Source organism: Pleurodeles waltl, chromosome 6 (genome assembly GCF_031143425.1).
Source record: "Pleurodeles waltl isolate 20211129_DDA chromosome 6, aPleWal1.hap1.20221129, whole genome shotgun sequence".
In the NCBI taxonomy this organism is placed as follows: domain Eukaryota; kingdom Metazoa; phylum Chordata; class Amphibia; order Caudata; family Salamandridae; genus Pleurodeles; species Pleurodeles waltl.
In genome coordinates, this window is record NC_090445.1 from 1,184,785,427 (window position 1) to 1,184,813,238 (window position 27,812).

At 46.5% G+C, this 27,812-nt stretch overlaps 1 protein-coding gene across 3 annotated transcripts in view; it reads right to left on the reverse strand.

Annotated features, from left to right (window-relative positions):
- The window catches only part of LOC138300727 (polyunsaturated fatty acid 5-lipoxygenase-like), a 1,327,404-nt gene that overhangs the window by 847,611 nt on the left and 451,981 nt on the right, over positions 1-27,812 (reverse strand). For all 3 annotated transcript variants that reach the window (XM_069240434.1, XM_069240433.1, XM_069240436.1), the window contains exon 7: positions 15,284-15,430. In XM_069240434.1, the coding sequence (XP_069096535.1) occupies positions 15,284-15,430 (147 nt within the window). The remainder of the gene's footprint in view (positions 1-15,283; positions 15,431-27,812) is intronic.

The following is a 27,812-nucleotide window of genomic DNA, read 5'->3' on the forward strand; positions in this document are numbered from 1 at the left end:
ACTGGATCGACGCAGCCCTGTGACTTCAGCCTGCAAGCGCCGGATTTCAACACATTGCCCCTGGGGCATCCAAAAACCCCGCAACCCGAAGAGGATCCCAGTCTAAGTGCTGAAAATCGACTCAAAGCCTGCCTTGTGTGAAAACTAAACGAGTCATAGTCTGTGTGCACCGGAACAATCAACGCACACCTCCTCGCTTTCCACACATCTCCTCCTATGTGGTCCCTTGTGAACAATTTGAATGCAAAGCAGGTACTTGCAAGAGACACTTGTTGCTTTTTAAGAGACTAAAGACACTTTATATCATTTTTACAGTGATATTTCAAAACATACTTATTTCATCTTAATCGTTTTGACCTGCATCTGACCAGATAAATATTATATATTTTTCTAAACACTTACCAGGCCTTTCTACTGGGCTTGGCTCATGACATCCCTACGGCAGGACATTTGAGCCAAGACAAGACCTTTGCCAGGCTTGTCACCCACTTCCATTGACCTAGAATGCGGGTAGCCTCAGATAGCTTCTGTAGGGCCTGCCCCACCTGCCAGGCTAGTGGGATGACAGGAGAAAGGCTTAAGGCCCCCCTATCCCACTTCCCGTCATTGGCACTCCCTTTAAAGGGTGGGCATAGACGTCATTGGTCCTTTGGACCCCAAAGCCGCCCTAGGCAACAGGTTTAGGCTGGTTTTGGTGGACCATGCCACCTGCAACCCAGAGGCAATCCCTCTGAGGACAGTGACAACACCGGTGGTGACCAGAGCCCTGATGGGAATATTTACCCGTGTGGGGTTCCCAAAGGAGATTGTGTCTGACAGAGGCACAAACTTCATGTCAGCGTACATGAAGTCCATGTGGGATGAGTGTGGGGTACCCTACCGGTTTACCACCCCTTACCATCCTCAATCCAATGGGCTTGTTGAGAGATTCAACAAGACCCTAAAAGGCATGATCACTGGCCTACCTAAGGCAATGAGGCGTAAGTGGGACGTCCTCTTGCCATGCCTTCTTTTTGCTTATAGGGAGGTGCCCCAGAAAGGGGTGGGTTAAGCCCCTTTGAACTTCTCCATGGTCACCCTGTCAGGGGACCACTAAGCATAGTGAAAGAGGGATGGGAGAAAGCTCCCAAGAAACTTCCCCAGGATGTGGTCAGTTACATGCTGGGCCTCAGCAACCAAACACAGTGCTTCTGGAAGCAGGCCAAGAGCAACCTCGAGGCCAGTCATGAGGTGATAAAGGAGTGGTATGACCGGAAGGTCACTCTGGTTGAATTCTCACCTGGCGACAAAGTTTGGGTGATGGAGCCAGTAGAGCCTAGAGCTCTCCAGGACCGCTGAACTGGCCCATTTCTGGTGTTCTACTGTGTTATTGCATGATTTATTGCACAAATACCTTACACATTGCCTTCTAAGTTAGGCTTGACTGCTCAGTGCCAAGCTACCAGAGGGTGGGCACAGGATAATTTGGATTGTGTATGACTTACCCTGACTAGAGTGAGGGTCCTTGCTTGGACGAGGGGAACCTGACTGCCAACCAAAGAACCCATTTCTAACAACTTGTTTTGAAGATTTAGCCAGCCTAAGGTTTCCATTTATTTGTACAATTTAATATTATGCCCTATTAACGTGACTTTGGCTTTGTGGTTATAATGAAGCTTTGAAACTTTTCACAGATTGGAGTTTTGTTTCCATGGCCAAATCAGTCATGGTGTTTACATTTGTTGTTGTAGTGATTGAGATTGGAATGAATATATTTGGTTAACTACACTTTTCACTGGGTCCAAAGATCCCATTGACCTTGGACAAAAGTGTTTTCAAATCCCAACCTGGAGGAGAAAACCCACCAGTGCAGCCAAGGAAGACTGGGTGCAGGTAGTGGTCAGATCCATAATTTGGAAGAGCTGAAGGTGGTAGGGATGCTGTGGATGGGCTGGGTGCACCAAAAAAGGACTTTAGCCACTTTGTTCTTTTAAATTCCGTATATGGTGGACGCCCTATTCTTTTCTCACCAGGCAGAGCTGTTAGCTGGAAATGTAGCTGAGGACAGACCATGACCGCTGTAAAGAAGCAGTGGGCAGGGACAAATGTCAACATCAGTTCTGGCTTCACTTTTTTGGTCTCTATTTGAATACAATCAATAGGGCAAAACGGTGGAGCGGCTTGTATACTATAGGGATCTGTGCACTAGAAAATGCCAGGCGCAGCTCAGCTGGTCACCCTTCTGAGGTTGCTGTAATAGCCTCAGACTTTGGGTTCACTGAATATAAATCATCAGTTTATACGTTTCCCACAGAGATTGTGTACATGTAGGTAATGTGCACCTCAGCTATTCATCCTTCTAATGCAGGTGAAATCAGTATCCCTCACCTGGATAACACTTTTGTTCACTATTCCAGTACCTAGTAGTTTTCCACTTTGTGGAAAGTATTCTATAAATGATTCCCGTTAATAACACCAGTAAAGGGTTATTGAAAGTGTCTGTCCTGGCATTGGGAAGAGTGCACGGGATGACAAATAACCTGCAGCTTTTGTTTCTTTCTTGAGAACTGAAATATGACCTATTGTGAAACCTTTAGAATGGTGTGCTCTTCTTGACAGAATATTTTAAGCAATCTATTAAAGTGTATATGGTTTCAAGGCAGTGATGAACTATGTTTACCTTGCCAGGGGTGGAGTACCGCAAGTATTTTAGGTTACACTAACATCCCCTTGCCTCCTCCAAGGGTATTGTGTGTGAAAGCAATACAGGAGCTTGGTGTGCTTTGATCTACTACATAAAGCTAAGTGGGCTAGTACACCACTGCCTACCATCCTTCATGTCAATAAGAAAATTAACACCCTACTGTTTTGAAGCGACAAGATTAGTTACTCTCGCTAATAAAACACAAGTAGTCGATACTGGTCCAATCATTAACCAGTGATAAGAGGCACTGGAAAACGGTATCACTCTGCTCCTCATTAAGCAGTGTCTAACGATCAAAATAGAAGACCAAATAAAAGACCCGCTACAGGGCAGACTTACAAATATGTCACACAAACAACGTTGTGGCACTCTGTGAGAGGAGGACAGCAGGCAGTGACATATCTACAGATATATAAAGGCAGATTTACTAACATTTAATGTAGGGTGTGGATCTCAAAAGTACGCAAAATGGTGCAAAATGTTTTATATACAATTCAATTTCCAGTGCAAATCTTGAAAAATAATGTGTAAATTACTCGAAAATTATTCTAAAAGTAACACAGAGCATCTATTTGCACTGCTTTACATTATTTGGCATCTGGGGATGTTCCATGTGCCATCCATAACTGATATCACTGGTCCCAGTATTCAGAATCTCACCACACAGAGAGTATAACTATGACACATTTGTTACAGATCCACTGAACATATATACACATTCAGCATGCATATGTAAAGCCAGTGCAATAATCTGGGGAATCACATAAAGCCAGAACTTTACCTGAGAGTGGTCAGCAGAACATACTTTTCTTTGACGCAGGAGAAGGTCTAGTCACACATTTATGATTCACAAAAATAGTGTACTCTGTGCCAGCATGTTTTCTCCCTCCCAATTAGGATTCAGACATGTATTTGAATGAGGTGCAACGACTCACCCCACTCTGTAAGGTCGATGATATCTTTGGACTCAGGGAAGTGTGTGGCAATCAGATACATTCAACACAATCAATAATTGTAAACATCAAACAATTTAAACACCATCACCAATTTAGCCACAGAAACAAGACACCAAACTAAATCAAGTTTCAAAACTTTATTACAACCACAGACCCAATGTAATACAAATAGTACTCAGAACTAAATTGTAGACATTCATAAAAACCATAGGTTGACAAAAACATCTAAAGAAAGGCAACCTGTTAATTATTAATACTATCAGACACCCCAGCATAATAACAGACATTAACAACATGATATTTTGAACAACAGAGACAGATTTCAGATTATTTGATAGTGACATTAGTATAATTCAAATTCAAATAGAAACAATCAATTGTCGGGCCAGGTCATCCCTGCTCCTGTCACAAATCTGGACTTGCATGTGTGGGGATGGACTACCACATGCAGACAAAAGCAAAAGGAAAAGGAAGAAAAAAATAATTTGGAAAATCGTCTGTAAAGAAATGGCTCCCTGTTGCAGTTACCCCCCACTTTTTTGCCTGATACTGATGCTGACTTGACTGAGAAGTGTGCTGGGACCCTGCTAACCAGGCCCCAGCACCAGTGTTCTTTCACCTAAAATGTACCATTGTTTCCACAATTGGCACACCCTGGCATCCAGATAAGTCCCTTGTAACTGGTACCTCTGGTACCAAGGGCCCTGATGCCAGGGAAGGTCTCTAAGGGCTGTAGCATGTATTATGCCACCCTAGAGACCCCTCACTCAGCACAGACACACTGCTTACAAGCCTGTGTGTGCTGGTGAGAACAAAATGAGTAAGTCGACATGGCACTCCCCTCAGGGTGCCATGCCAGCCTCTCACTGCCTATGCAGTATAGGTAAGACACCCCTCTAGCAGGCCTTACAGCCCTAAGGCAGGGTGCACTATACCATAGGTGAGGGTACCAGTGCATGAGCACTGTGCCCCTACAGTGTCTAAGCAAAACCTTAGACATTGTAAGTGCAGGGTAGCCATAAGAGTATATGGTCTGGGAGTCTGTCAAACACGAACTCCACAGCACCATAATGGCTACACTGAAAACTGGGAAGTTTGGTATCAAACTTCTCAGCACAATAAATGCACACTGATGCCAGTGTACATTTTATTGTAAAATACACCACAGAGGGCACCTTAGAGGTGCCCCCTGAAACTTAACCGACTATCTGTGTAGGCTGACTAGTTCTAGCAGCCTGCCACAAACCGAGACATGTTGCTGGCCCCATGGGGAGAGTGCCTTTGTCACTCTGAGGCCAGTAACAAAGCCTGCACTGGGTGGAGATGCTAACACCTCTCCCAGGCAGGAATTGTCACACCTGGCGGTGAGCCTCAAAGGCTCACCTCCTTTGTGCCAACCCAGCAGGACACTCCAGCTAGTGGAGTTGCCCGCCCCCTCCGGCCAGGCCCCACTTTTGGCGGCAAGGCCGGAGAAAATAATGAGAATAACAAGGAGGAGTCACTGGCCAGTCAGGACAGCCCCTAAGGTGTCCTGAGCTGAGGTGACTCTAACTTTTAGAAATCCTCCATCTTGCAGATGGAGGATTCCCCCAATAGGGTTAGGATTGTGACCCCCTCCCCTTGGGAGGAGGCACAAAGGGGGTGTACCCACCCTCAGGGCTAGTGGCCATTGGCTACTAACCCCCCAGACCTAAACACGCCCTTAAATTTAGTATTTAAGGGCTACCCTGAACCCTAGAAAATTAGATTCCTGCAACTACAAGAAGAAGGACTGCCTAGCTGAAAACCCCTGCAGCGGAAGACCAGAAGACGACAACTGCCTTGGCTCCAGAAACTCACCGGCCTGTCTCCTGCCTTCCAAAGATCCTGCTCCAGCGACGCCTTCCAAAGGGACCAGCGACCTCGACATCCTCTGAGGACTGCCCCTGCTTCGAAAAGACAAGAAACTCCCGAGGACAGCGGACCTGCTCCAAGAAAAGCTGCAACTTTGTTTCCAGCAGCTTTAAAGAACCCTGCAAGCTCCCCGCAAGAAGCGTGAGACTTGCAACACTGCACCCGGCGACCCCGACTCGGCTGGTGGAGATCCGACACCTCAGGAGGGACCCCAGGACTACTCTGATACTGTGAGTACCAAAACCTGTCCCCCCTGAGCCCCCACAGCGCCGCCTGCAGAGGGAATCCCGAGGCTTCCCCTGACCGCGACTCTTTGAACCTAAAGTCCCGACGCCTGGGAGAGACCCTGCACCCGCAGCCCCCAGGACCTGAAGGACCGGACTTTCACTGGAGAAGTGACCCCCAGGAGTCCCTCTCCCTTGCCCAAGTGGAGGTTTCCCCGAGGAACCCCCCCCTTGCCTGCCTGCAGCGCTGAAGAGATCCCGAGATCTCTCATAGACTAACATTGCGAACCCGACGCTTGTTTCTACACTGCACCCGGCCGCCCCCGCGCCGCTGAGGGTGAAATTTCTGTGTGGGCTTGTGTCCCCCCCGGTGCCCTACAAAACCCCCCTGGTCTGCCCTCCGAAGACGCGGGTACTTACCTGCAAGCAGACCGGAACCGGGGCACCCCCTTCTCTCCATTCTAGCCTATGCGTTTTGGGCACCACTTTGAACTCTGCACCTGACCGGCCCTGAGCTGCTGGTGTGGTGACTTTGGGGTTGCTCTGAACCCCCAACGGTGGGCTACCTTGGACCAAGAACTGAACCCTGTAAGTGTCTTACTTACCTGGTAAACCTAACAAAAACTTACCTCCCCCAGGAACTGTGAAAATTGCACTGTGTCCACTTTTGAAATAGCTATTTGTGAATAACTTGAAAAGTATACATGCAATTGAAATGATTCAAAGTTCCTAATGTACTTACCTACAATACCTTTCAAACAAGATATTACATGTTAAATTTGAACCTGTGGTTCTTAAAATAAACTAAGAAAAGATATTTTTCTATAACAAAACCTATTGGCTGGATTTGTCTCTGAGTGTGTGTACCTCATTTATTGTCTATGTGTATGTACAACAAATGCTTAACACTACTCCTTGGATAAGCCTACTGCTCGACCACACTACCACAAAATAGAGCATTAGTATTATCTATTTTTACCACTATTTTACCTCTAAGGGGAACCCTTGGACTCTGTGCATGCTATTCCTTACTTTGAAATAGCACATACAGAGCCAACTTCCTACATTGGTGGATCAGCGGTGGGGTACAAGACTTTGCATTTGCTGGACTACTCAGCCAATACCTGATCACACGACAAATTCCAAAATTGTCATTAGAAATTGATTTTTGCAATTTGAAAAGTTTTCTAAATTCTTAAAAGACCTGCTAGGGCCTTGTGTTAGATCCTGTTTAGCATTTCTTTTAGAGTTTAAAAGTTTGTAAAAGTTTGAATTAGATTCTAGAACCAGTTGTAGATTCTTAAAAAGTATTCCAACTTTTAGAAGCAAAATGTCTAGCACAGATGTGACTGTGGTGGAACTCGACACCACACCTTACCTCCATCTTAAGATGAGGGAGCTAAGGTCACTCTGTAAAATAAAGAAAATAACAATGGGCCCCAAACCTACCAAAATACAGCTCCAGGAGCTTTTGGCAGAGTTTGAAAAGGCCAACCCCTCTGAGGGTGGCAACTCAGAGGAAGAGGATAGTGACTTGGAGGACAATTCCCCCCTACCAGTCCTATCTAGGGAGAACAGGGTCCCTCAAACCCTGACTCCAAAAATAATAGTCAGAGATGCTGGTTCCCTCACAGGAGAGACCAACACCTCTGAAATCACTGAGGATAACTCCAGTGAAGATGACCCCCTGTTAGCCAGGATGGTCAAAAGATTGGCTTTGGAAAAGCAGCTCCTAGCCATAGAAAGGGAAAGAAAAGAGATGGGCCTAGGTCCCATCGATGGTGGCAGCAACTTAAATAGGGTCAGAGATTCTCCTGACATCCTAAAAATCCCCAAAGGGATTGTAACAAAATATGAAGATGGTGATGACATCACCAAATGGTTCACAGCTTTTGAGAGGGCTTGTGTAACCAGAAAAGTAAACAGATCTCACTGGGGTGCTCTCCTTTGGGAAATGTTCACTGGAAAGTGTAGGGATAGACTCCTCACACTCTCTGGAAAAGATGCAGAATCTTATGACCTCATGAAGGGTACCCTGATTGAGGGCTTTGGATTCTCCACTGAGGAGTATAGAATTAGATTCAGGGGGGCTCAAAAATCCTCGAGCCAGACCTGGGTTGATTTTGTAGACTACTCAGTAAAAACACTAGATGGTTGGTTAACTGGAAATGAAGTGTGTGACTATGTTGGGCTTTATAATTTGTTTATGAAAGAACACATTTTAAGTAACTGCTTCAATGAAAAGTTGCATCAGTATCTGGTAGACCTAGGTCCAATTTCTCCCCAAGAATTGGGAAAGAAGGCAGACCACTGGGTCAAGACTAGGGTAACCAAAACTTCCACTGGGGGTGACCAAAAGAAAGGGGTTACAAAAACTCCCCAGGAGAAAGTGGGTGACACTAGAAACAAAGAAAAAGAGTCCTCTGTAGGCCCCCAAAAACCAGAACAGGTGGGTGGGCCCCAAGACACAACCCAAAACAAAGGTGGGTACCAGGGCAAGAACTGGGATGCCACTAAGGCATGGTGCCACAACTGTAAACAGTCTGGGCACCACCCCAAGGACACTTCTTGTCCCAAAAACAAACCCCAGAACAAAATTCCAGGGGTAACCAGTGTAGCCATGGGAGATGACTCATCAGATGAGGAGGTCTTCATAGCCTTCAACTGGAAAATGGGCCCAACAGGTGAGTTGGAGATTCCAGAGGGAAGTAGACACTTCCACCACCTACAGGTGAATGGAATCCCAGCCACTGCCCTGAGAGACACTTGTGCCAGTCACACTATTGTGCATGACAGGCTGGTGCTCTCAAACCAGTACATCCCAGGTGAGATGGCCAGAGTAAGAGTTAGCCCAGACAGGGTCACTAATAGGCCTGTGGCTCTTGTGCCCATAGAAGTGGGTGGAACTTTCAGCTGGAGAAGGGTGGTAGTCAGTACAGACCTCCCCCTTGATTGTCTCCTTGGAAATGACTACCCAGAGGTTAGTCAGAGCCTAAGAGAAGAACTGGTCCAGGGCCAGTCCTCTCCCAAGGATTCTGGAGTGCCTGCCTCTGCAGTAAATGCAAGTAGGCCCCAGAGGAAAAAGAAAAGGAAACAGAGTAGGAAAGGTGGACAACCTTTAGCCAAGGTTCCAGCAAGCCAAGGAGATTCTGCTCCAGTAGGGGAGAACTCCAAAAATGGCTCTGATAAAGTCCAACCTGACCCACAAGAAGTCCTGGCTAGTCAGGCAACTGTTAAGCCTGAGTGGGTGGCTCCTCAGCTAACAGAAGAAAGAGTGGAAGAAGGGTGTTTACTACAAGATGTGGTAACCCCCCACTCTAATACAGCAGACAGGCACCCTGAACCCAAAGAAGCCTGTAACTTAGCCCCTTCCCTTGTAGGTGAAGAGCTAAAGGTGTGGTTCTGGGCACTGACAGCTGTCAGTGGCCTCTGCTGGGTGTTAGCCTTTATGGCTGCACTATCCTTGGCATGGTGGTCTGACCCCATGCCAAATAACAAGTTAGGCCCCCTGACCCTGTTGGTCATGGTGGGGTTACTCCAGCTCTGGGTAACCTCTTTGGGTAAGCTAGGGGTGACCCTGGCTAAGATAAGATTAGCAGAGGTGGATACCTCTGACCTCAAAATAGAGAGAATGGGTGAAGACATAAAAAGCACAGACAAGAGGCAGTTCAGACTAGGTCCTATCACTGTGGAAGTGGGTCAGTTCCCCAGAGGGAATGACCTGAACAGGAGGATGTAAGGCAGAGTAGGCCCTGCAACAAACCAGCCATTTCCTCTACTCTTCCTCGCCTGACAGACTAGGAAGACTCTTCCAGCGTTGGCTGAGTCTCCTGGCCTGAGGGCTGGGGGGGGCTTGTGTAAAGAAATGGCTCCCTGTTGCAGTTACCCCCCACTTTTTTGCCTGATACTGATGCTGACTTGACTGAGAAGTGTGCTGGGACCCTGCTAACCAGGCCCCAGCACCAGTGTTCTTTCACCTAAAATGTACCATTGTTTCCACAATTGGCACACCCTGGCATCCAGATAAGTCCCTTGTAACTGGTACCTCTGGTACCAAGGGCCCTGATGCCAGGGAAGGTCTCTAAGGGCTGTAGCATGTATTATGCCACCCTAGAGACCCCTCACTCAGCACAGACACACTGCTTACAAGCCTGTGTGTGCTGGTGAGAACAAAATGAGTAAGTCGACATGGCACTCCCCTCAGGGTGCCATGCCAGCCTCTCACTGCCTATGCAGTATAGGTAAGACACCCCTCTAGCAGGCCTTACAGCCCTAAGGCAGGGTGCACTATACCATAGGTGAGGGTACCAGTGCATGAGCACTGTGCCCCTACAGTGTCTAAGCAAAACCTTAGACATTGTAAGTGCAGGGTAGCCATAAGAGTATATGGTCTGGGAGTCTGTCAAACACGAACTCCACAGCACCATAATGGCTACACTGAAAACTGGGAAGTTTGGTATCAAACTTCTCAGCACAATAAATGCACACTGATGCCAGTGTACATTTTATTGTAAAATACACCACAGAGGGCACCTTAGAGGTGCCCCCTGAAACTTAACCGACTATCTGTGTAGGCTGACTAGTTCTAGCAGCCTGCCACAAACCGAGACATGTTGCTGGCCCCATGGGGAGAGTGCCTTTGTCACTCTGAGGCCAGTAACAAAGCCTGCACTGGGTGGAGATGCTAACACCTCTCCCAGGCAGGAATTGTCACACCTGGCGGTGAGCCTCAAAGGCTCACCTCCTTTGTGCCAACCCAGCAGGACACTCCAGCTAGTGGAGTTGCCCGCCCCCTCCGGCCAGGCCCCACTTTTGGCGGCAAGGCCGGAGAAAATAATGAGAATAACAAGGAGGAGTCACTGGCCAGTCAGGACAGCCCCTAAGGTGTCCTGAGCTGAGGTGACTCTAACTTTTAGAAATCCTCCATCTTGCAGATGGAGGATTCCCCCAATAGGGTTAGGATTGTGACCCCCTCCCCTTGGGAGGAGGCACAAAGGGGGTGTACCCACCCTCAGGGCTAGTGGCCATTGGCTACTAACCCCCCAGACCTAAACACGCCCTTAAATTTAGTATTTAAGGGCTACCCTGAACCCTAGAAAATTAGATTCCTGCAACTACAAGAAGAAGGACTGCCTAGCTGAAAACCCCTGCAGCGGAAGACCAGAAGACGACAACTGCCTTGGCTCCAGAAACTCACCGGCCTGTCTCCTGCCTTCCAAAGATCCTGCTCCAGCGACGCCTTCCAAAGGGACCAGCGACCTCGACATCCTCTGAGGACTGCCCCTGCTTCGAAAAGACAAGAAACTCCCGAGGACAGCGGACCTGCTCCAAGAAAAGCTGCAACTTTGTTTCCAGCAGCTTTAAAGAACCCTGCAAGCTCCCCGCAAGAAGCGTGAGACTTGCAACACTGCACCCGGCGACCCCGACTCGGCTGGTGGAGATCCGACACCTCAGGAGGGACCCCAGGACTACTCTGATACTGTGAGTACCAAAACCTGTCCCCCCTGAGCCCCCACAGCGCCGCCTGCAGAGGGAATCCCGAGGCTTCCCCTGACCGCGACTCTTTGAACCTAAAGTCCCGACGCCTGGGAGAGACCCTGCACCCGCAGCCCCCAGGACCTGAAGGACCGGACTTTCACTGGAGAAGTGACCCCCAGGAGTCCCTCTCCCTTGCCCAAGTGGAGGTTTCCCCGAGGAACCCCCCCCTTGCCTGCCTGCAGCGCTGAAGAGATCCCGAGATCTCTCATAGACTAACATTGCGAACCCGACGCTTGTTTCTACACTGCACCCGGCCGCCCCCGCGCCGCTGAGGGTGAAATTTCTGTGTGGGCTTGTGTCCCCCCCGGTGCCCTACAAAACCCCCCTGGTCTGCCCTCCGAAGACGCGGGTACTTACCTGCAAGCAGACCGGAACCGGGGCACCCCCTTCTCTCCATTCTAGCCTATGCGTTTTGGGCACCACTTTGAACTCTGCACCTGACCGGCCCTGAGCTGCTGGTGTGGTGACTTTGGGGTTGCTCTGAACCCCCAACGGTGGGCTACCTTGGACCAAGAACTGAACCCTGTAAGTGTCTTACTTACCTGGTAAACCTAACAAAAACTTACCTCCCCCAGGAACTGTGAAAATTGCACTAAGTGTCCACTTTTGAAATAGCTATTTGTGAATAACTTGAAAAGTATACATGCAATTGAAATGATTCAAAGTTCCTAATGTACTTACCTACAATACCTTTCAAACAAGATATTACATGTTAAATTTGAACCTGTGGTTCTTAAAATAAACTAAGAAAAGATATTTTTCTATAACAAAACCTATTGGCTGGATTTGTCTCTGAGTGTGTGTACCTCATTTATTGTCTATGTGTATGTACAACAAATGCTTAACACTACTCCTTGGATAAGCCTACTGCTCGACCACACTACCACAAAATAGAGCATTAGTATTATCTATTTTTACCACTATTTTACCTCTAAGGGGAACCCTTGGACTCTGTGCATGCTATTCCTTACTTTGAAATAGCACATACAGAGCCAACTTCCTACATCGTCTAACTAGGGAAAACTAACTATAGAATTACACTGGTCATCTAAGCTGAAAAGGAAACAAAAAATATTGCATTGCAGATTATATACCCTTCCTCATGGGACAGAAGACATTATGGATTCATCAGTCCAGAGCACCAATGGTTTCACAGTATCAGTAGACAGCAGCATCAAGGGTAGTGAAGAACACGGGCTGCATGTAGGGCAAGACAGCAGTTCAGGATTATATGTGAATAACAGCACTGAACACCATAAGTAAATGGGGCACACAGGGCTAAAGAGGAACTCACAGCATCGAAAGCTAAAGGGAACTCATATGGTGATGGCCAAAAGGAGACTAACTAAAACTAGAAATGCCCATGAAGTTCTAATTGGTTCACAAAGTAGGTCCCATAACACATGCAAGTTGAGAAATGTCCCATAGAAATTATAGATGCCTATCAGGTTTGCAACTATTCGAATTTTCTCAGGGAAGGTGCGGAGTCGTCTAGATGAATTGATACAGTTCCATTGAAAAATGACAATTCATATAACATTTAAAGTATTACGAATTATTCTCATGACTCACGAAATCTTCTTCCTTTCACATGAGAGGGAACTATTAAACAATACACTGCTTTACTCTCCATTCCTCATGCTCTAACATTGCAACAATTCAAGGTTGTTACTTAATGAGCTTACACACAAAACAATAGAAGTCTTCATTAAACACGTGAAACAGCCTAGTGGAAAAATTTAGGTTAAAGGAAAGAAAATATTTAACTCAGCTTCGCTGCTTGCTGCTAATATGAAATTTCAGGCCTAGTCTGGATAAGAAAACCAAAATACATAATTGTAATTAGTAAACACTTGTGCTAATGTGTACTATTTATTTTATCACATATGCAAAGCAAAATCATTTAATTGCATACAAATAACTCTATGTTACTGAAATCCATTATAAATTACCATAAGTACTGTTAAATCATATTCATTTACTACTCATAATACACTTTTCTTGTCTAGCATGTGTCTAAAAATGATATTTCATCAATAAATTATATCAGCAGTTTACTGAAAACAAATTCATGACATCTGCCGTGGTAAAACACGATACCCAAGCAAGTGAAAGGCACAATGTGCCCCATATTTCAAACGAACATATTTTTATATCTCATGCCAATTTTCTCTGTTGGACTTTTTAAATGTAGATATACAAGTCACCATGTGCTGACTCCTATGCCACTAATATAATAATAAAATGTTCACTCTATCACCTGCCATCTCTACTTTCTGTGAGCACTCCAAGCCAAGGGCAGGAGTCTCATGTCATTCATAAGGCATACTTGGTGCTCCCCACCAGGTAAAAGAACAGGTTCTGAACATTGCATTTACATAGCAGGACTAGACCTCTGCACACAAGCTAAATTATTGTGAGTGCAGGGCTAAAGAAAATGTAAGGATACCAGTTTCACATGTAGTTGGCAATCAAGGCAGGGGCATATGACCGTTTACCATGCAAGGAACATTCCTGTCCCAAAACACATTTTAAGACACTAGTGGCGTAACAAAGGCCCCCGCAGCCCCCAAGCTCGACCCCCTCAGCAAAGTACACTGTGCATGGAGGGCAGGCACCTGACTGGGTCCGAAGTGGGGGGGGTGCACCCTCAAGATATTTTGCAGGAGGGGCCCCTTTGAAGTTTTCTTACACCACTGGACAAAAATGCTGTATGAAGCCCGATTAAAAGCAAGATATTAAGGTTTTGTCACAGCTGAATCCTCTTTCTCTGCTCTACGTATGGCGCAAGGCCTAGATCTTGCTCTAATGTGCCAGCATCTTTAAGCGCTGAAGATTCAGACACCAAGGCCCTAATTATGAGTCTGGTGGTCCTAGGACCTCAATACTCGCGGTGGCAGTCGGACCGCCGCCAAAGTGGCGGTCCAAACTCCACATTACGACCATGGCGAAAGAGCCACCGTTGGACCGGCAACACTGCCACCTTTTTGCTGGTCAACGGCCTTGCGGTGCCAGCGGTCTTAAGCCGACAGAGCAGCCCTGGAGATTATGAGTCTCATATCCACTAGATTTTGCATGGCAGTTCCACCGACCTGCAAAGGCTGGCGGAGATGGGGTGCCGGGGACCCCATGGGCTCCATGGAATTTGCAGGAGTCTCCATGGAATTTGTTTTCATGTAAGTATGTAAAGTTTTAGAGAAATACTGCAAAATATTAGGAGTAATGCAACTTGAAAATCTTCATTTATCGCTTTTTATTAGCACAAAATTCATCCTTGTGTCAAATTTTGGACACAAGGACGTATTTCTCACCAGAAAAACACATGACACAAATTGAACCTTGCATGCTCTGGTTTCTTGTTTCAGAACGAAACATTTAAAACACCACTAGGGCGACAGGAGAGAATACAAACTGGAGGAGGAGGTGGATTGCTAATATTGAAGGGAGGAATAATAAATTAAATACATTATATGGTATCTGTAAGTGCTAAATGTAGCAGATACCAAACGAACCAAAAGGTGGTGTATGGTAGATTAGAAAACCCTGAACTCCCTTAGGTATTGGCTAGTAACTGAAACTCTGAAAGTCCTCTGATTTTTTTGAGCAACTTATCCTCACGTATAATTTCTTCTACTTTACTATCATTGTAGAGAGGAAATATCAGATTCTAACTATAAGTTATCACACACCTATAAAACCCTCCTTTTGCATACGTTTAAATACTCAAACCCTCCTTTCATGTTGGTCATGTGTTAAAACAACAAGTCATCTTTGATTAGTCAAAGTAAATTCATTAACTTTAGACAATTCTCTCCGCAATTAAAAGCCTGTTGCCACATTTAAGGCCGGATTTTCTACTTGCATATTTTAAATGGTGGACGACCTACATTGAAGAGTTCTTTCTTCCATTTTCTAGATTATTCTCCAGCACAGGCTTGACGTACTATAAAACAGGTGCATAAAGGCTCGCAATATATAGCTAAACTTACCTGGATAGCAATAGGGACAATCTTGTTTTCGATGTTCTTGTACAGCAAACACATTGGAGCAGCTATATACTGTACAGTGTTTGGATCCATCGTATTGGCAGGAATACCGTCAAGTAATCTGTAATCCGCTATGAAAATATTTCCTTTCTGCAAAGAGACAATTTACAATTAGGCCCTACGTTCTAAATGGTAAGGAACATTACAAAAATATCCATATTCAGAGAGAATTGGTAAGATGTGGATTGCTTGCAAGAGGAAAAGCAGCACATGGAGCGTGGAGTTTGGTGAATGTGGAGGGTCATGGAATCAGACCTGGCAAAATATTCTTTAATTTACTGTAGGAAACAAGGAATGGACCAGAAGTCATCGGCGTTGTGACCTTAAGATGTATTTGCACCATCCATGTTCCATGAGACTGAGCAACGGTCAAAGTCGAGAGTCCTTGAACTGGGTGTACTTAAAAAGTATTTCCCCTATGAGAATGTACGGCAAACACCAAGTAAGTGATGTTAATGGCTACACCCATGGTGGTGAGCTCACCATATGCTGGGTAGGAAATATAACTCTATTCTTAGACGTGAGAAGGAAAACAATTATGTAATTACTACTAAAGAAGATCAGTCTAGCCCTCAGTACACTTTATGCCCATTTTTATAATAAACAGGCCTTAGGCCAAGGTGACCCAAGGAACAAGCATCGGCAAAGCCAATAGGCCTCACCTGCAAGGTGGCTTTTGGCTTTGCTAATGTGTTTAGTCATGTTGTACAGCAGTTTGGCTGCTGCGCAGAATGGCTGAAAGTCAAACAATAAAAACACCCATGAGGCACCCAGAGCTGGCCATGTCACAGTGCTTTCTTTTTATTGCTAGTGTGGGCTGCACTGAGGGAGGGAGGGAGGGAAAGGATGTGTGGAGGGAGGGAAAGTGTCTGTGAGGGGTGCAACCCAGACAATTGAGGCGGTGGGAAAGAGTGCTATGACACAAGCAGTAACACAATTACGGAAGGACGGTGGATCGGGGCAAGCAACAATGTAAGGCAGAAAGTGGGTGGGGGGAATGAAACACAAACGAGGGAGGGAGGGATGGAGAAGGAGGGAGACGTACATGTGGAAGCCAGCTAAAAAACACATTCTGGTAGAGTGCGTAAACGCAAAAATATAGTGCCTAAAAAAATTAGCTGTGGAAGGACAAAAGTAATGTGTCCATGCTCCAGGGGAGTGAAAAACGCAGTAGGAGAAAAGAAGCTTTTGTCTGCTGACCTCTAAAAAGTAAGCAAATGAGAGTGACAATGAAGACAACTAATGGTAAGCAATAGGCAGGCTGCAAGCCCACTGATAGAAAACAAAATGTCAGAGGTGCTGAAATCAGCGCCCTCTCTGCACTCACGACTACGTATGCACAGTAGGTTTAGCATACTGCTTCAGGGCTTTAAAAGTGAAACACCTTCTTATGATTAAGCCAAGTATACCTGTGGTTACATTCATATGCACTTGTATGCACACACCTCCTAGAATAACCTAAAGCTAAATATTATAAATGGATTAGTGTCCAACATTTGCTTTCACAGGTTTGGAGTTTAGGTAACAACATTGGACATATTACTTGACATTTGTATACTAACCACAACATGAAATAACAAAGCATGAGGGAACATAAAATGATGTGTATATCTAAAGTGCAAGTCCTTAGGGGTGACGTGGTGCTGTATGATAAATAGTCATTGGTAACCATATCAAGGGTACTCAGTTTATCGAAGTAGGAGGAAAAAAGGTAAAGTTGCCCAAACATGCACTGTGTGCATTCATTATTTCACCAAATCAGCAGACACGTCGCTCTATAGAAAGCATCTTAACCCTTTAGACCAACTGTACTCTGAGACTTTTCAAAGAACCAATTATTCAACATGAAAAACTGTAGTAGTGCATACGAATTTCACGATGGTTGGGAAGCTACAATGAAATTATGAAAGCTGAATTGGATCCTGCGTGGTGGCAAACATGACCAGAAGATTGCACAGACACCTGCAGCAGGTCGTTTCAGAATTCCTGTTAGCATAGTAAGAAAAACCAAGCGCGACACCTAAGGGCATATTTAAGAAAAGTGGCACTGCATTGTGTGCAGCACCACTTTTCTTGCACTCTTTACCACCCCCTACCACCACCATTTGTGTGTGGTATTTAAAATAGGAGCACCATGATGCAGGGTAGGGGACAATAGCGTAATTTTTCATGATGCTATTGATGTACTCTGCAGGAGTAGCACCAAAATAATGCAGCTACTCTTGCAGAGTACATTGGGCCGCAATATAAATAATGGAAGCCCCCTTTTAACGCCTGCTCTGAGCAGGCGTTAAAAGTGCCATAAAAAATGACCCAAGGAAATCTGTTTGATTTCTTTGCGCCATTTTTCAGCCCCCCTATTGGGGAACGCCCCTCTTTGCATACATTATGCCTGGAGCAGGCATAATGTAGCACAGAGAGTTACAAAGTGGCACAATGCATGCATTGCGCCACTTTGTAAATGTGGCACAAGGATTTTAGCCTAGTTGTGCCATATTCGTGTAAGAAAATGACACTAATGTGGCGCAAGATGGCGCTACAGGCTTATAAATATGCCCCCTATTTTGGATATAGCGCGCACTGTCCATGCGCTAAATAAAAGGATGAACGCCTCCCCGATATTCTTATATGAGGCCTATTGTTAGCACACAGTCCTCCGCAGGAGGTGCCCTCGCTTGCTGAGTGACTTTAACTAGGGGAGCAAACATAGCACAACAGCGGCATGAGCACAGGTGCTTCAGACACCACCCTGGGTGGGAGAACTCTGGAAAGGAGGGCCCCGTGGAGAGCAGACCCAGTCTAGTCTCTCCACATAGCTTTTGGGAGGGGAAGTGGCACACAGGGGACAGGATTCGCTCAAGGTGCGTGGAGAGGGGAATAAGGGTAGGGCTTAAATAGGGCTGGGGTGGAAGGGACCGGCTTCTACCACGCCAGGTCATTGCCTGGTCGGAAGACTGGACAACCACCTGCCCTACATGCGGAAGGGTATCAGAAGGGGGGGGTTGTGTCGACAGGTGTGGTTGTCGGGTGAACGCCAGTTAAGGCAGGTTGCTGATGGGGGTATGTGTGGCAGTAGATGGGGGAGGGTGGAGAGTCAGATGCGGGCCTGGCCACCCTTCCAGGGGGGAGAAAGAAGCAGGTGAAGGATGATAGCATAAGGGATGCCCGAAGCAGGCAGGGGATGAAAGGAAAAGGGGGATGTGTGGGTAAATTGAAGTGGAAGAGAAGATGGGTGAACGAAGGCAAAGTGAGGGAATGAGTGAAAAGAGGACTGGGGAGAAGTTTCAAAAGGGTGGGGTTTTAAGGTTGAGTTAAAGTTGAGTACGTACAAGGTTATGTATAAGATGCAATCCTGTCCTAAATAAACACTGTGTCACTGACTGTGTCCCGATCCACGATCCTGTGAACTAACCTTGATTGTCGGTTCAAATCACTCAGAAACTCTCATTGTCCAAAATAGTGTCCCACTTGCTGTTTCCTTTATGGCAATGTCATTTTTCTTCGCTCCCCTAGTCAGACACAATGATACGTACCTAGATAACTGATGGCCATGGGAAATGGTATCACAATAAAGTGTGCAGATGATGCATGGGGCTGGCAAAAAAGTGGTTCATGTTTCAGTGGCGTAACAAAGGCCTCCGCATCCCCTGCGGTGCGGGGGCAGGGTGGTGAGCTCCAGGGGGTTCCCTCAGCACAGTACACTGTACACGGGTGGCAGGCACTTGACTGGGTCCAGGTGGGAGGGGCCCCCCTCAATGTAATTTGCAGGGGGGGCTACAAGTTTCATTATGCCACTGCTGTGTTTATTAGCTCTGCTGCAATGTAGCATCATTCACTTTGTGACCCAGTGATTACACTGGTCATGCAACCGGAACTGAGCAATACGTAATTGTATTAGCCATCTAACTGCAAAAGTGATTCTGCCCAGCAGTTAATCAATCAATCAGTGTTCATAAAGCACAGCTTCTCACCCGTTAGGGTGTCAAGGCGCTGGAGGGGGGAGGGGGGGGGGGAGTGTAGCTTGTACCGGTGAGGTGGTTCAAAAAAGCCATGTCTTCAGTTCCTTCATGAAGCTGGGGAGGGAGGTGGTTTGTTTGATGTGGATGAGTAGGGCACTCAAGGCAGTGGCTCCGAGGAAGGAGAAGGAGCGTCCTCTTGTTTTGGTTTTCCTGATGTGGAGTACTTCTGCGAGAGAGAGCTGGGCTGAGCGTAGGGCCCTGAGGGGTACGTGAAAGTTGAGTCACTGGTTCAGGTAGGCTGGTCTGGTGTTGTGGAAGATTTTGTGTGCATGGGTGAGGATCTTGAAAGTGATTCTTTTCTCTATGGGGAGCCAGTGCAGTGTACGTAGCTGTTGCGAGATGTGGCAGTGTCGGGGTAGGTCGAGGATCAGTCTGACGGCGGCGTTCTGGATGTTTTGCAATTTGCGGGTGAGTTTTTTGCGGATTCCGGCATAGAGTGCGTTGCCGTAGTCCAGTCTGCTGGGGATGAGGGCGTGTGTGACTACCTTTCTTTGTTCGAAGAGGATCTATTTGAAGGTCTGGCGTGGGAGGCGGAGGGTGCGAAAGCAGGTGGATGTGAATGAGTTGATTTGATGGTTCATGCTGAGGTTGGTGTCCAGGATGATTCCGAGACTGCGGGCATGGCTGGCGGGGTGGGCGGGTTTCCGAGGGTGGGTAGCCACCAGGAGCCGCTCCATGCGTTGGGTTGAGGGCCCATGATGAGTACTTCTGGCTTGTTTTCTGTGAGAACTGGCAGTTATCATTATAGGAAACAGAGCAAATGGTGTAGAGGACAGGGTACAATACATAAATGAATACGGGGCTTGGCACATATTCTAAAGCAGAGAGAGGACAATTACAATATACATAGGACAGGCAGGCCCATACATGTATTTTCTATAGGGGACAGGACAAAATTAAGTATGGGAGACTATTTAAAAATCACCATGGAATGAGTAAACATATGTTAAGTATGTGATGAACGGCCAATGCTTCAATGTTCAGGAGTACAGGGCAGTACTGTTTTCAAACGTTTCTGGGGCAAATATTTCTAATACGGTTGTACAGTCCATGACGCAGTGAACTGAAGAGAATGTTTGGTAGAGAGGTCACTCGAGGTGCCTGGCTCATAATGTGCTGTCAGCCTCAGGGGCATTCTGTAAAGAGTGGATTTGTAGGAACTGACAGTGCACATTAAGGTGAAACCAAAACAAGTAAAAAACATTACTCTTTGAGTAAGTTTGATACCTGACTGCGAGTTGGTACAGTAAAATAACCCATTTTGTTTATGGGCAACTACAAGACTCTTTAAAAAATCTATGATATCAGTGACCTGAAGCATACATAACAGCAGTGTGAATGGACACAGCTTGGTAGTCGATATTCAACCGCTGATCCACGACTCTGTGTGGAGCCTAGTACGTGCACACACATGTATATGGAAGAGAGAGTGAGGGCAGTATCCTGGCAGCATCAACACACTGCACACCGGGGCATGAGACACAAGAGCCAAAAATAATAGGAACAAGTGGAACAAGTGCTATGGAGGTAACAGCAGGCAGCGTGAGTGGGATGGGGAAGAAATAGTACCTCAATCACATCGGGAGCAGTGGATAGACACAGATTAACTTGAATCAATCTGTGCTTGGTCCATGGTTCACCGCAATGATCAGGAATTACGTTTTGCCTGCACACCCAATTAAGGAAGCTGTAAAGAAGAGTCACATGAAGCCAACAAATTGGAAGCGGTAGGTGGGTTTGGAGCCTTTTTTTGTATACAATAATGTCTTGTAAGAAAGACGCTTGCACTAGTGAATGCTCTCTGAGGCTCAACCCTAAAAAGGGCACATCAAGGGCCGTATTATAGAACTGCCCTGGGTGTGCAGAGGGCATGTGCTCTCCCTTTGCGCCCCCGGGGCACTTTGGTATTACAGAAGGGGTTGCAGACGCTTGTGCGGCCCGTCTAATGTACTGACAACTATGGCACACATAAAGCACTAGTGCTATCACCAGAGGGTGTTCCCTCATTGAATAGGGGCATGGCACCAGGCAAATGACAGAATCCCTTTGCCTCTGAGCCCACACCGTATTATTGACATGGGTGCAGCAAAAAGAAGCTGTCAGGAGGTGCATTGCCAATGTGCCCCATGATGGCAGCTCTCTGAAATAGGGGAAGGGGTCCCATGGACTCCCCCCGAGACATCCCCTTGCAGGCATGTACAGTCACTCACAGCACCAGGTGGCTATGGGGTCTCTAATCCCCCTTAAAAGTGCAGGCAGGTTGCCACCTGCGCAGTGAAAAACGGAGAGGCTGTAAAGCAGCCGCACTATTTTTCACATGCATGCGCTGCTGCCAGAGCAGCATGAGTTCACGGCAGCCCTGAGGGCAGTGAATTCATGCCAATACCTTTTAAAAGGTGGTCCTGCCGCAAACAATGAAAATGCGCTGTATCTGAGCTCCGGCCCCAGGAAGCTTGAAGACTAGAAGACCAAGAAAAAAGAGGCACAGATGTATTGGGCCAGCTTTGAAAGAGTTGCAAGGAAGCTTTATTCTAACGAAACCAATATTGAGCTTTCAGCAAACAGACTGCTGTTCACCAGTCTTCTCTACATGAACTCTGGACCAAATCTCTCAAACTTACCTCTCTCAGAGGGCCTTGGCACCAGACAGAAAACTTCTTAATCACAATCCTTCATTACTATCCATACCTTACTTCTGAAGATGTGGAACACAACTACATCAATTATCCCAACAGCAAAGCTGGAAGAACTAGGACAACGATTAACAGGCACTTCACAACATTCACACATTCAATCACACTCATCCTTCCTTAATAGAAAAAAAGATAAATGCATGCACACTTGCAGTGTGCATTAAATCATGTTAGCTGTCAGAATGACAGGAAACACCAAACCCCTGTTTAACCCCTTCTGTGCCCAGGACGTAACGGTTACGTCCTGAGGCACAGTGCTCGTGTGCCTCAGGACGTAACGGTTACGTCCTGAGGCACAGTGCTCGTGTGCCCAGGACGTAACCATTACGTCCTGGTCACAGAGCCCAGAGGGAGCGCTAGCGCTCCCTCTGTGGGGTTCCCCCCCACCCCCCCAAGGCAGGGATGGAAGGGGAAGACCTTCCCCTTCCACCCCAGACCCCCCCACCCCGTGACATCAGCACGCGATCGCTCGCTGATTGTCACAAGGCCTCCTCCCATCGGAAGAGAAATGCTTTTCTTTTCTCTTCCGATCACGTGGAGGAGGCCCGGAGAGGCTTCAAAGGGAAGGAAATGTATTTCCTTCCCTTTGAAGTCTCTCTCAGCGTTTTAGCAGCTGGATTGAAAGCAATCCGGCTGCTAAAACGCCCACTAGACACCAGGGATTATTATTTTTTTTTTAATTGGCATAAGGGAGCGACCCCTTGGGCAAGGGTCGCTCCCAGGGGGGGCAGAAACCTCTAGGCATCAGGGAGCATTTTTTTGGTTTTTTTTTGTTTTTGTTTTCTTTTGTATTTTTGAGGTGGGGAGCGACCCCTTAGGCAAGGGTCGCTCCCCTAGGGGCAAATTATGTTTAGGCCATTTCTGACCCCCTTGGGGGCAGATTGGCCTATTGTTATGAGGCCAATCTGCCCCCAAGGGGGACAGAGACCACTAAACACCAGGAAGTTTGTTTTTCTTTCCACGATTTTCACGCAAGGGGAGCGACCCCTTGGTCAAGGGTCGCTCCCAGGGGGGGCATTTTTTTAAAGGCCTTTTCTGCCCCCCCTGGGAGGCAGATCAGCCTATTTTAATTAGGCTGATCTGCCCCCAAGGGAGGCAAGGGTCGCTCCCAGGGGGGGGGCAGAAACCTCTAGGCATCAGGGAGAATTTTTTTTGTTTTTTTTTGTTTTTGTTTTCTTTTGTATTTTTGAGGTGGGGAGCGACCCCTTAGGCAAGGGTCGCTCCCCTAGAGGGCAAATTATATTTAGGCCATTTCTGACCCCCTTGGGGGCAGATTGGCCTATTTTTATGAGGCCAATATGCCCCCAAGGGGGACAGAAACCACTAAACACCAGGGAGTTATTTTTTTCCCGCGATTTTCACGCAAGGGGAGCGACCCCTTGGGCAAGGGTCGCTCCCAGGGGGGGGGGATTTTTTTAAAGGCCTTTTCTGCCCCCCCTGGGAGGCAGATCAGCCTATTTGAATTAGGCCGATCTGCCCCCAAAGGAGGCAGAAACCACTAGGCACCGGGGATTTTTTGTTGTTGTTGTTGTTTTACAGACGGGGATCGACCCCTTAGGAAAGGGTCGCTCCCCTGGAGGGGCATATTGTATTTAGGCCATTTGGGGCAGATCGGCCGATTTTAGGTCAATCTGCCCCCAAGGGGGTCAGAAACCCCGAGGCACCGGGGATTTATTTTTTGCGCCAATGTCACGCAAGTGGAGCGACCCTGTGGGCAAGGGTCGCTCCCCAGGGGGGTTGGGAGGGGTGGGGGGCAAATTTATTTTAGGCCATTTCCTCTAGGCACCAGGGCTTTTTTTTTTTGTTTGTTTGTTTTTTTTTAGATGGGGAGCGACCCATTAGGCAAGGGTCGCTCCCCTGGGGGGCAAATTGTATTTAGACCATTTCTGCCCCCCTTTGGGTCAAATAGGCCGATTTTAGGTCAATCTGCCCCCAAGGGGGGCAGAAACAACTAGGAACAACTAGGCACCGGGGTTTTTTTTTTGCGCCAATGTCACGCAGGGGGAGCGACCCCGTAGGCAAGGGTCGCTCCCCGGGGGGGTTGGGGGACAAATTTATTTTAGGACATTTCTGCCCCCCATGGGGCCGGCTGAGCTAAAGGCCAAAATCCACAGGTAGGCACTTTCCAAAAAACACCTCTGTTTTCTGTGAAAAAATTTGATGTGTCCACGTTGTGTTTTGAGCCATTTCCTTTCGTGGGCGCTAGGCCTACTCACACAAGTGAGGTACCATTTTTATTTTGAGACTTGGGGGAACACAGAATAGCAAAACAAGTGTTATTGCCCTGTGGTAGGCTGAGGTATACGAGCGTATATAGGAACTAGTCGGAGAAGTGGGGTACGGGTCTTATCGTATATTTTTATTCTCTATTACGTAGTCACAGAGAAAGTACTTGGTTCAGGGTCTCTGATGTGATTACAATTGATTCTTCCTGTCACTCGTTCTAATTTTCTTCTTTCTTCTTATGTCCTTTCACAGGGCTGTTGTGACGGTGTTGGAGGGGGACCCCTCAGGCAATTTCCGGGACCATAGAAGAAAAGAAAGAACAGGTAAGTCCTTCTGTGGGATCGGGGTATTGCTATTTTTATCTAAAGGGGGAAGGAAGCAAGCAGGGTGGGTTGGTGAGGATAAGCCACGGTGAAGGGTTTGTTTCTGGTGCCCGTTCAGTTTCTCGGTCTTCCGCCCTCCCCTTTCTGTGAATTAGTGTCCCTCTCCTCCCTTTCTCCCGCCTCCCTGTTTCCCTTCCCCAGTGACCGCGTTTCTCGGTGACACCCTAGCCCCTAGGAGGGACCGTACCTTCCAAAGCCACGACCCTCCGGGGTCGTGGCGGGAATCTCGCGTCTTCTGTGTCTCTCAGACTGCTGCACTCGGCGTCTGGTCACCAGCTCCGCGGAAGGGCTCCTGTGCGTTCGGTATCGCTGTCTCTCGTTCTGTTACTCCACCGGTCGGCGTCTTCTCTGTGGCGTTTACCATCTCAGAAACGTAGTCCGTCTTCTTTTCAACTCCCGAAGCCAGGAAGTTGGTACTGGTGACGCGGCGTAGCGTCCTCTCGTTGCTAGGGGAACGCAACGCCGTATCGAGGGAACTTGATGAATGATGGCGGTTCCGAGGTAGGGAAGACGCGGTCGCCGAGACCCGTCTACATGCCCCTTGCCTTTCTCTACATTTTTTCCTTCCAAATGTAAGGCAGTGTGTAAAAAAGACGTCTATTTGAGAAATGCCCTGTAATTCACATGCTAGTATGGGCACCCCGGAATTCAGAGATGTGCAAATAACCACTGCTTCTCAACACCTTATCTTGTGGCCATTTTGGAAATACAAAGGTTTTCTTGATACCTATTTTTCACTTTTTATATTTCAGCAAATGAATTGCTGTATACCCAGTATAGAATAAAAACCCATTGCAAGGTGCAGCTCATTTATTGGCTCTGGGTACCTAGAGTTCTTGATGAACCTACAAGCCCTATATATCCCGCAACCAGAAGAGTCCAGCTGACGTAACGGTATATTGCTTTCAAAAATCTGACATCGCAGTAAAAAGTTACAGAGTAAAACGTGGAGAAAAATGGCTGTTTTTTTCACCTCAATTTCAATATTTTGTTATTTCAGCTGTTATTTTCTGTAGGAAACACTTGTAGGATGTACACAAATGACCCCTTGCTGAATTCAGAATTTTGTCTACGTTTCAGAAATGTTTAGCTTTCTGGGATCCAGCATTGGTTTGTCACCCATTTTGGTCACTAACTGGAAGGAGGCTGAAAGCACAAAAAATAGTAAAAATGGGGTATGTCCCAGTAAAATGTCAAAATTGTATTGAAAAATTGGGCTTTCCATTTCAAGTCTGCCTGTTCCTGAAAGCTGGGAAGATGGTGATCTTGCCACCGCAAACCCTTTGTTGATGCCATTTTCAGGGGAAAAACCACAAGCTGCCTTCTGCAGCCCTTTTTTCCCATTTAAAAAAATAAATAAAAATGTTCACTGTATTTTGGCTAATTTCTTGGTCTCCTTCAGTGGAACCCACAAAGTATGGGTACCTCTAGAATCCATAGGATGCTGGGAAAAAAAGGACGCAAATTTGGCATGGGTAGCTTATGTGAACAAAACATTATGAGGGCCTAAGCGCGAACTGCCCCAAATAGCCAAAAAAGGCTCGGCACAGGAGGGGGAAAAGGCCTGGCTGCGAAGGGGTTAACAAACGTAAAAACCCAGGAGTGGCCTTCATCCCATGCCCAACATTCATATTTATAATTATCCTAAGGTTCAAGCTTAAATTTACTTTATAAGATATACCCCAGATTTGTGGAGAGGTTCTAAAAATTTGTGCATCCCTCAATATTCAACCCGGCACTGGGTATGATTAGAGTAACTACTTAATAGAGGTCTATGTAGAAGCATTCCAGTTGACTCGCTATCCACAACAACTATCCACACAAAGGTTATGTGGGTTGACCAAAGAAACAACACTGCTGGCCCTTCTATCAGAACCAGATATTGCCACTGCAAGAATATATACTTCCATTTTGAATGTGACTTTCAAATCGAGGACAGAGGTGACAATGGGTAACTGAACATGCACACACTCTAAGATTATTAATTAATGTAAAGTCATGAGTTATGGCAAACCAAAATGTAAAATAGTGCTAGAGTATATGTAAACAATGATTAAATGTGATATGCATTAACATTTTCTAAATCAAAAATGAAAAATAGTAACAAACGCCTCACTACCTCCTTACTCCCGTGTGTTTCATATTTATTTCTTGAATTTGATAACTTCGGTGGTTGTTCACCTTTGCTGCACTTGCCGAATTGAAATTGTATCATATTGATGTTTAGGAGGTATACTTCCTCTGATCCGGTGTAAGTAAAGTGACATAATCCTCCTAATTGGAACTACTAACCGCTTTCTCTAAAAGGGATGGCTGCGGTTAGCACTATGTTTTATTTCACATGTAGAATAACCTCTAAGTAGAATACTTTTTCCTACGTGGAAATGGAAGACCATATTCAATTCAATCTTATTATGACAATGCACATAATTAAAAATGACATGTACCAAGATACACATGATAAAATTCTTTGTTGATTGCTCCTTCTTTTCACCTTTGAGGCTGTTGTCATTTTTGTAGGTCTTGGCTCTTGACGGCATGCATGCGCGTCTCGAACCGAGACTGCGTTTTTCTACATTGTGGGCTTTAGTCTGCCCACAGCCTCCCCATTTACTGGGACCATTGTCACTCTATTTTGAAGCATGACCATTCGCAAACGCCTTTTCCGGTATTTAGCCCTCCCTTAAAGCACCGGCCAACTACAGTTAGAACTACAGCATCCACGTTTTTAGCCATTGTTTTGGACTACTTTTTGGGATCGAGCACAAAGCGCTCTGTCCCTGGTGTAATTTCTCTACGGCCTTTTAACCATGCCCATGTCAAGCCCATCAGTTTGGTTGGTTCATGGGCTTGCCTTTCACAATTCGGTTGAATTCATTAGTGAAAGGCATGCATAGTCATGTCTTTTCTGGTGTTTAGCCCCCCTCAAGCGCCCCAGCTAACTACTGAAAAGATACCAGGCTTGATGTTTTCCGTATGGTTTCTGGACTACTTTCCTCTTTATTTCGCAGGCAGCGCGATATCACTGGCCAGTAGTCGAGCGCTTTGCATGACATCGACCCTGTTACAAGGATAATTGCACTTTTACCAGTTACATGGATAATTGAACTTCTGTTCCCTTTTGTGCTCATTGCGGCCGTCGGCTCACATA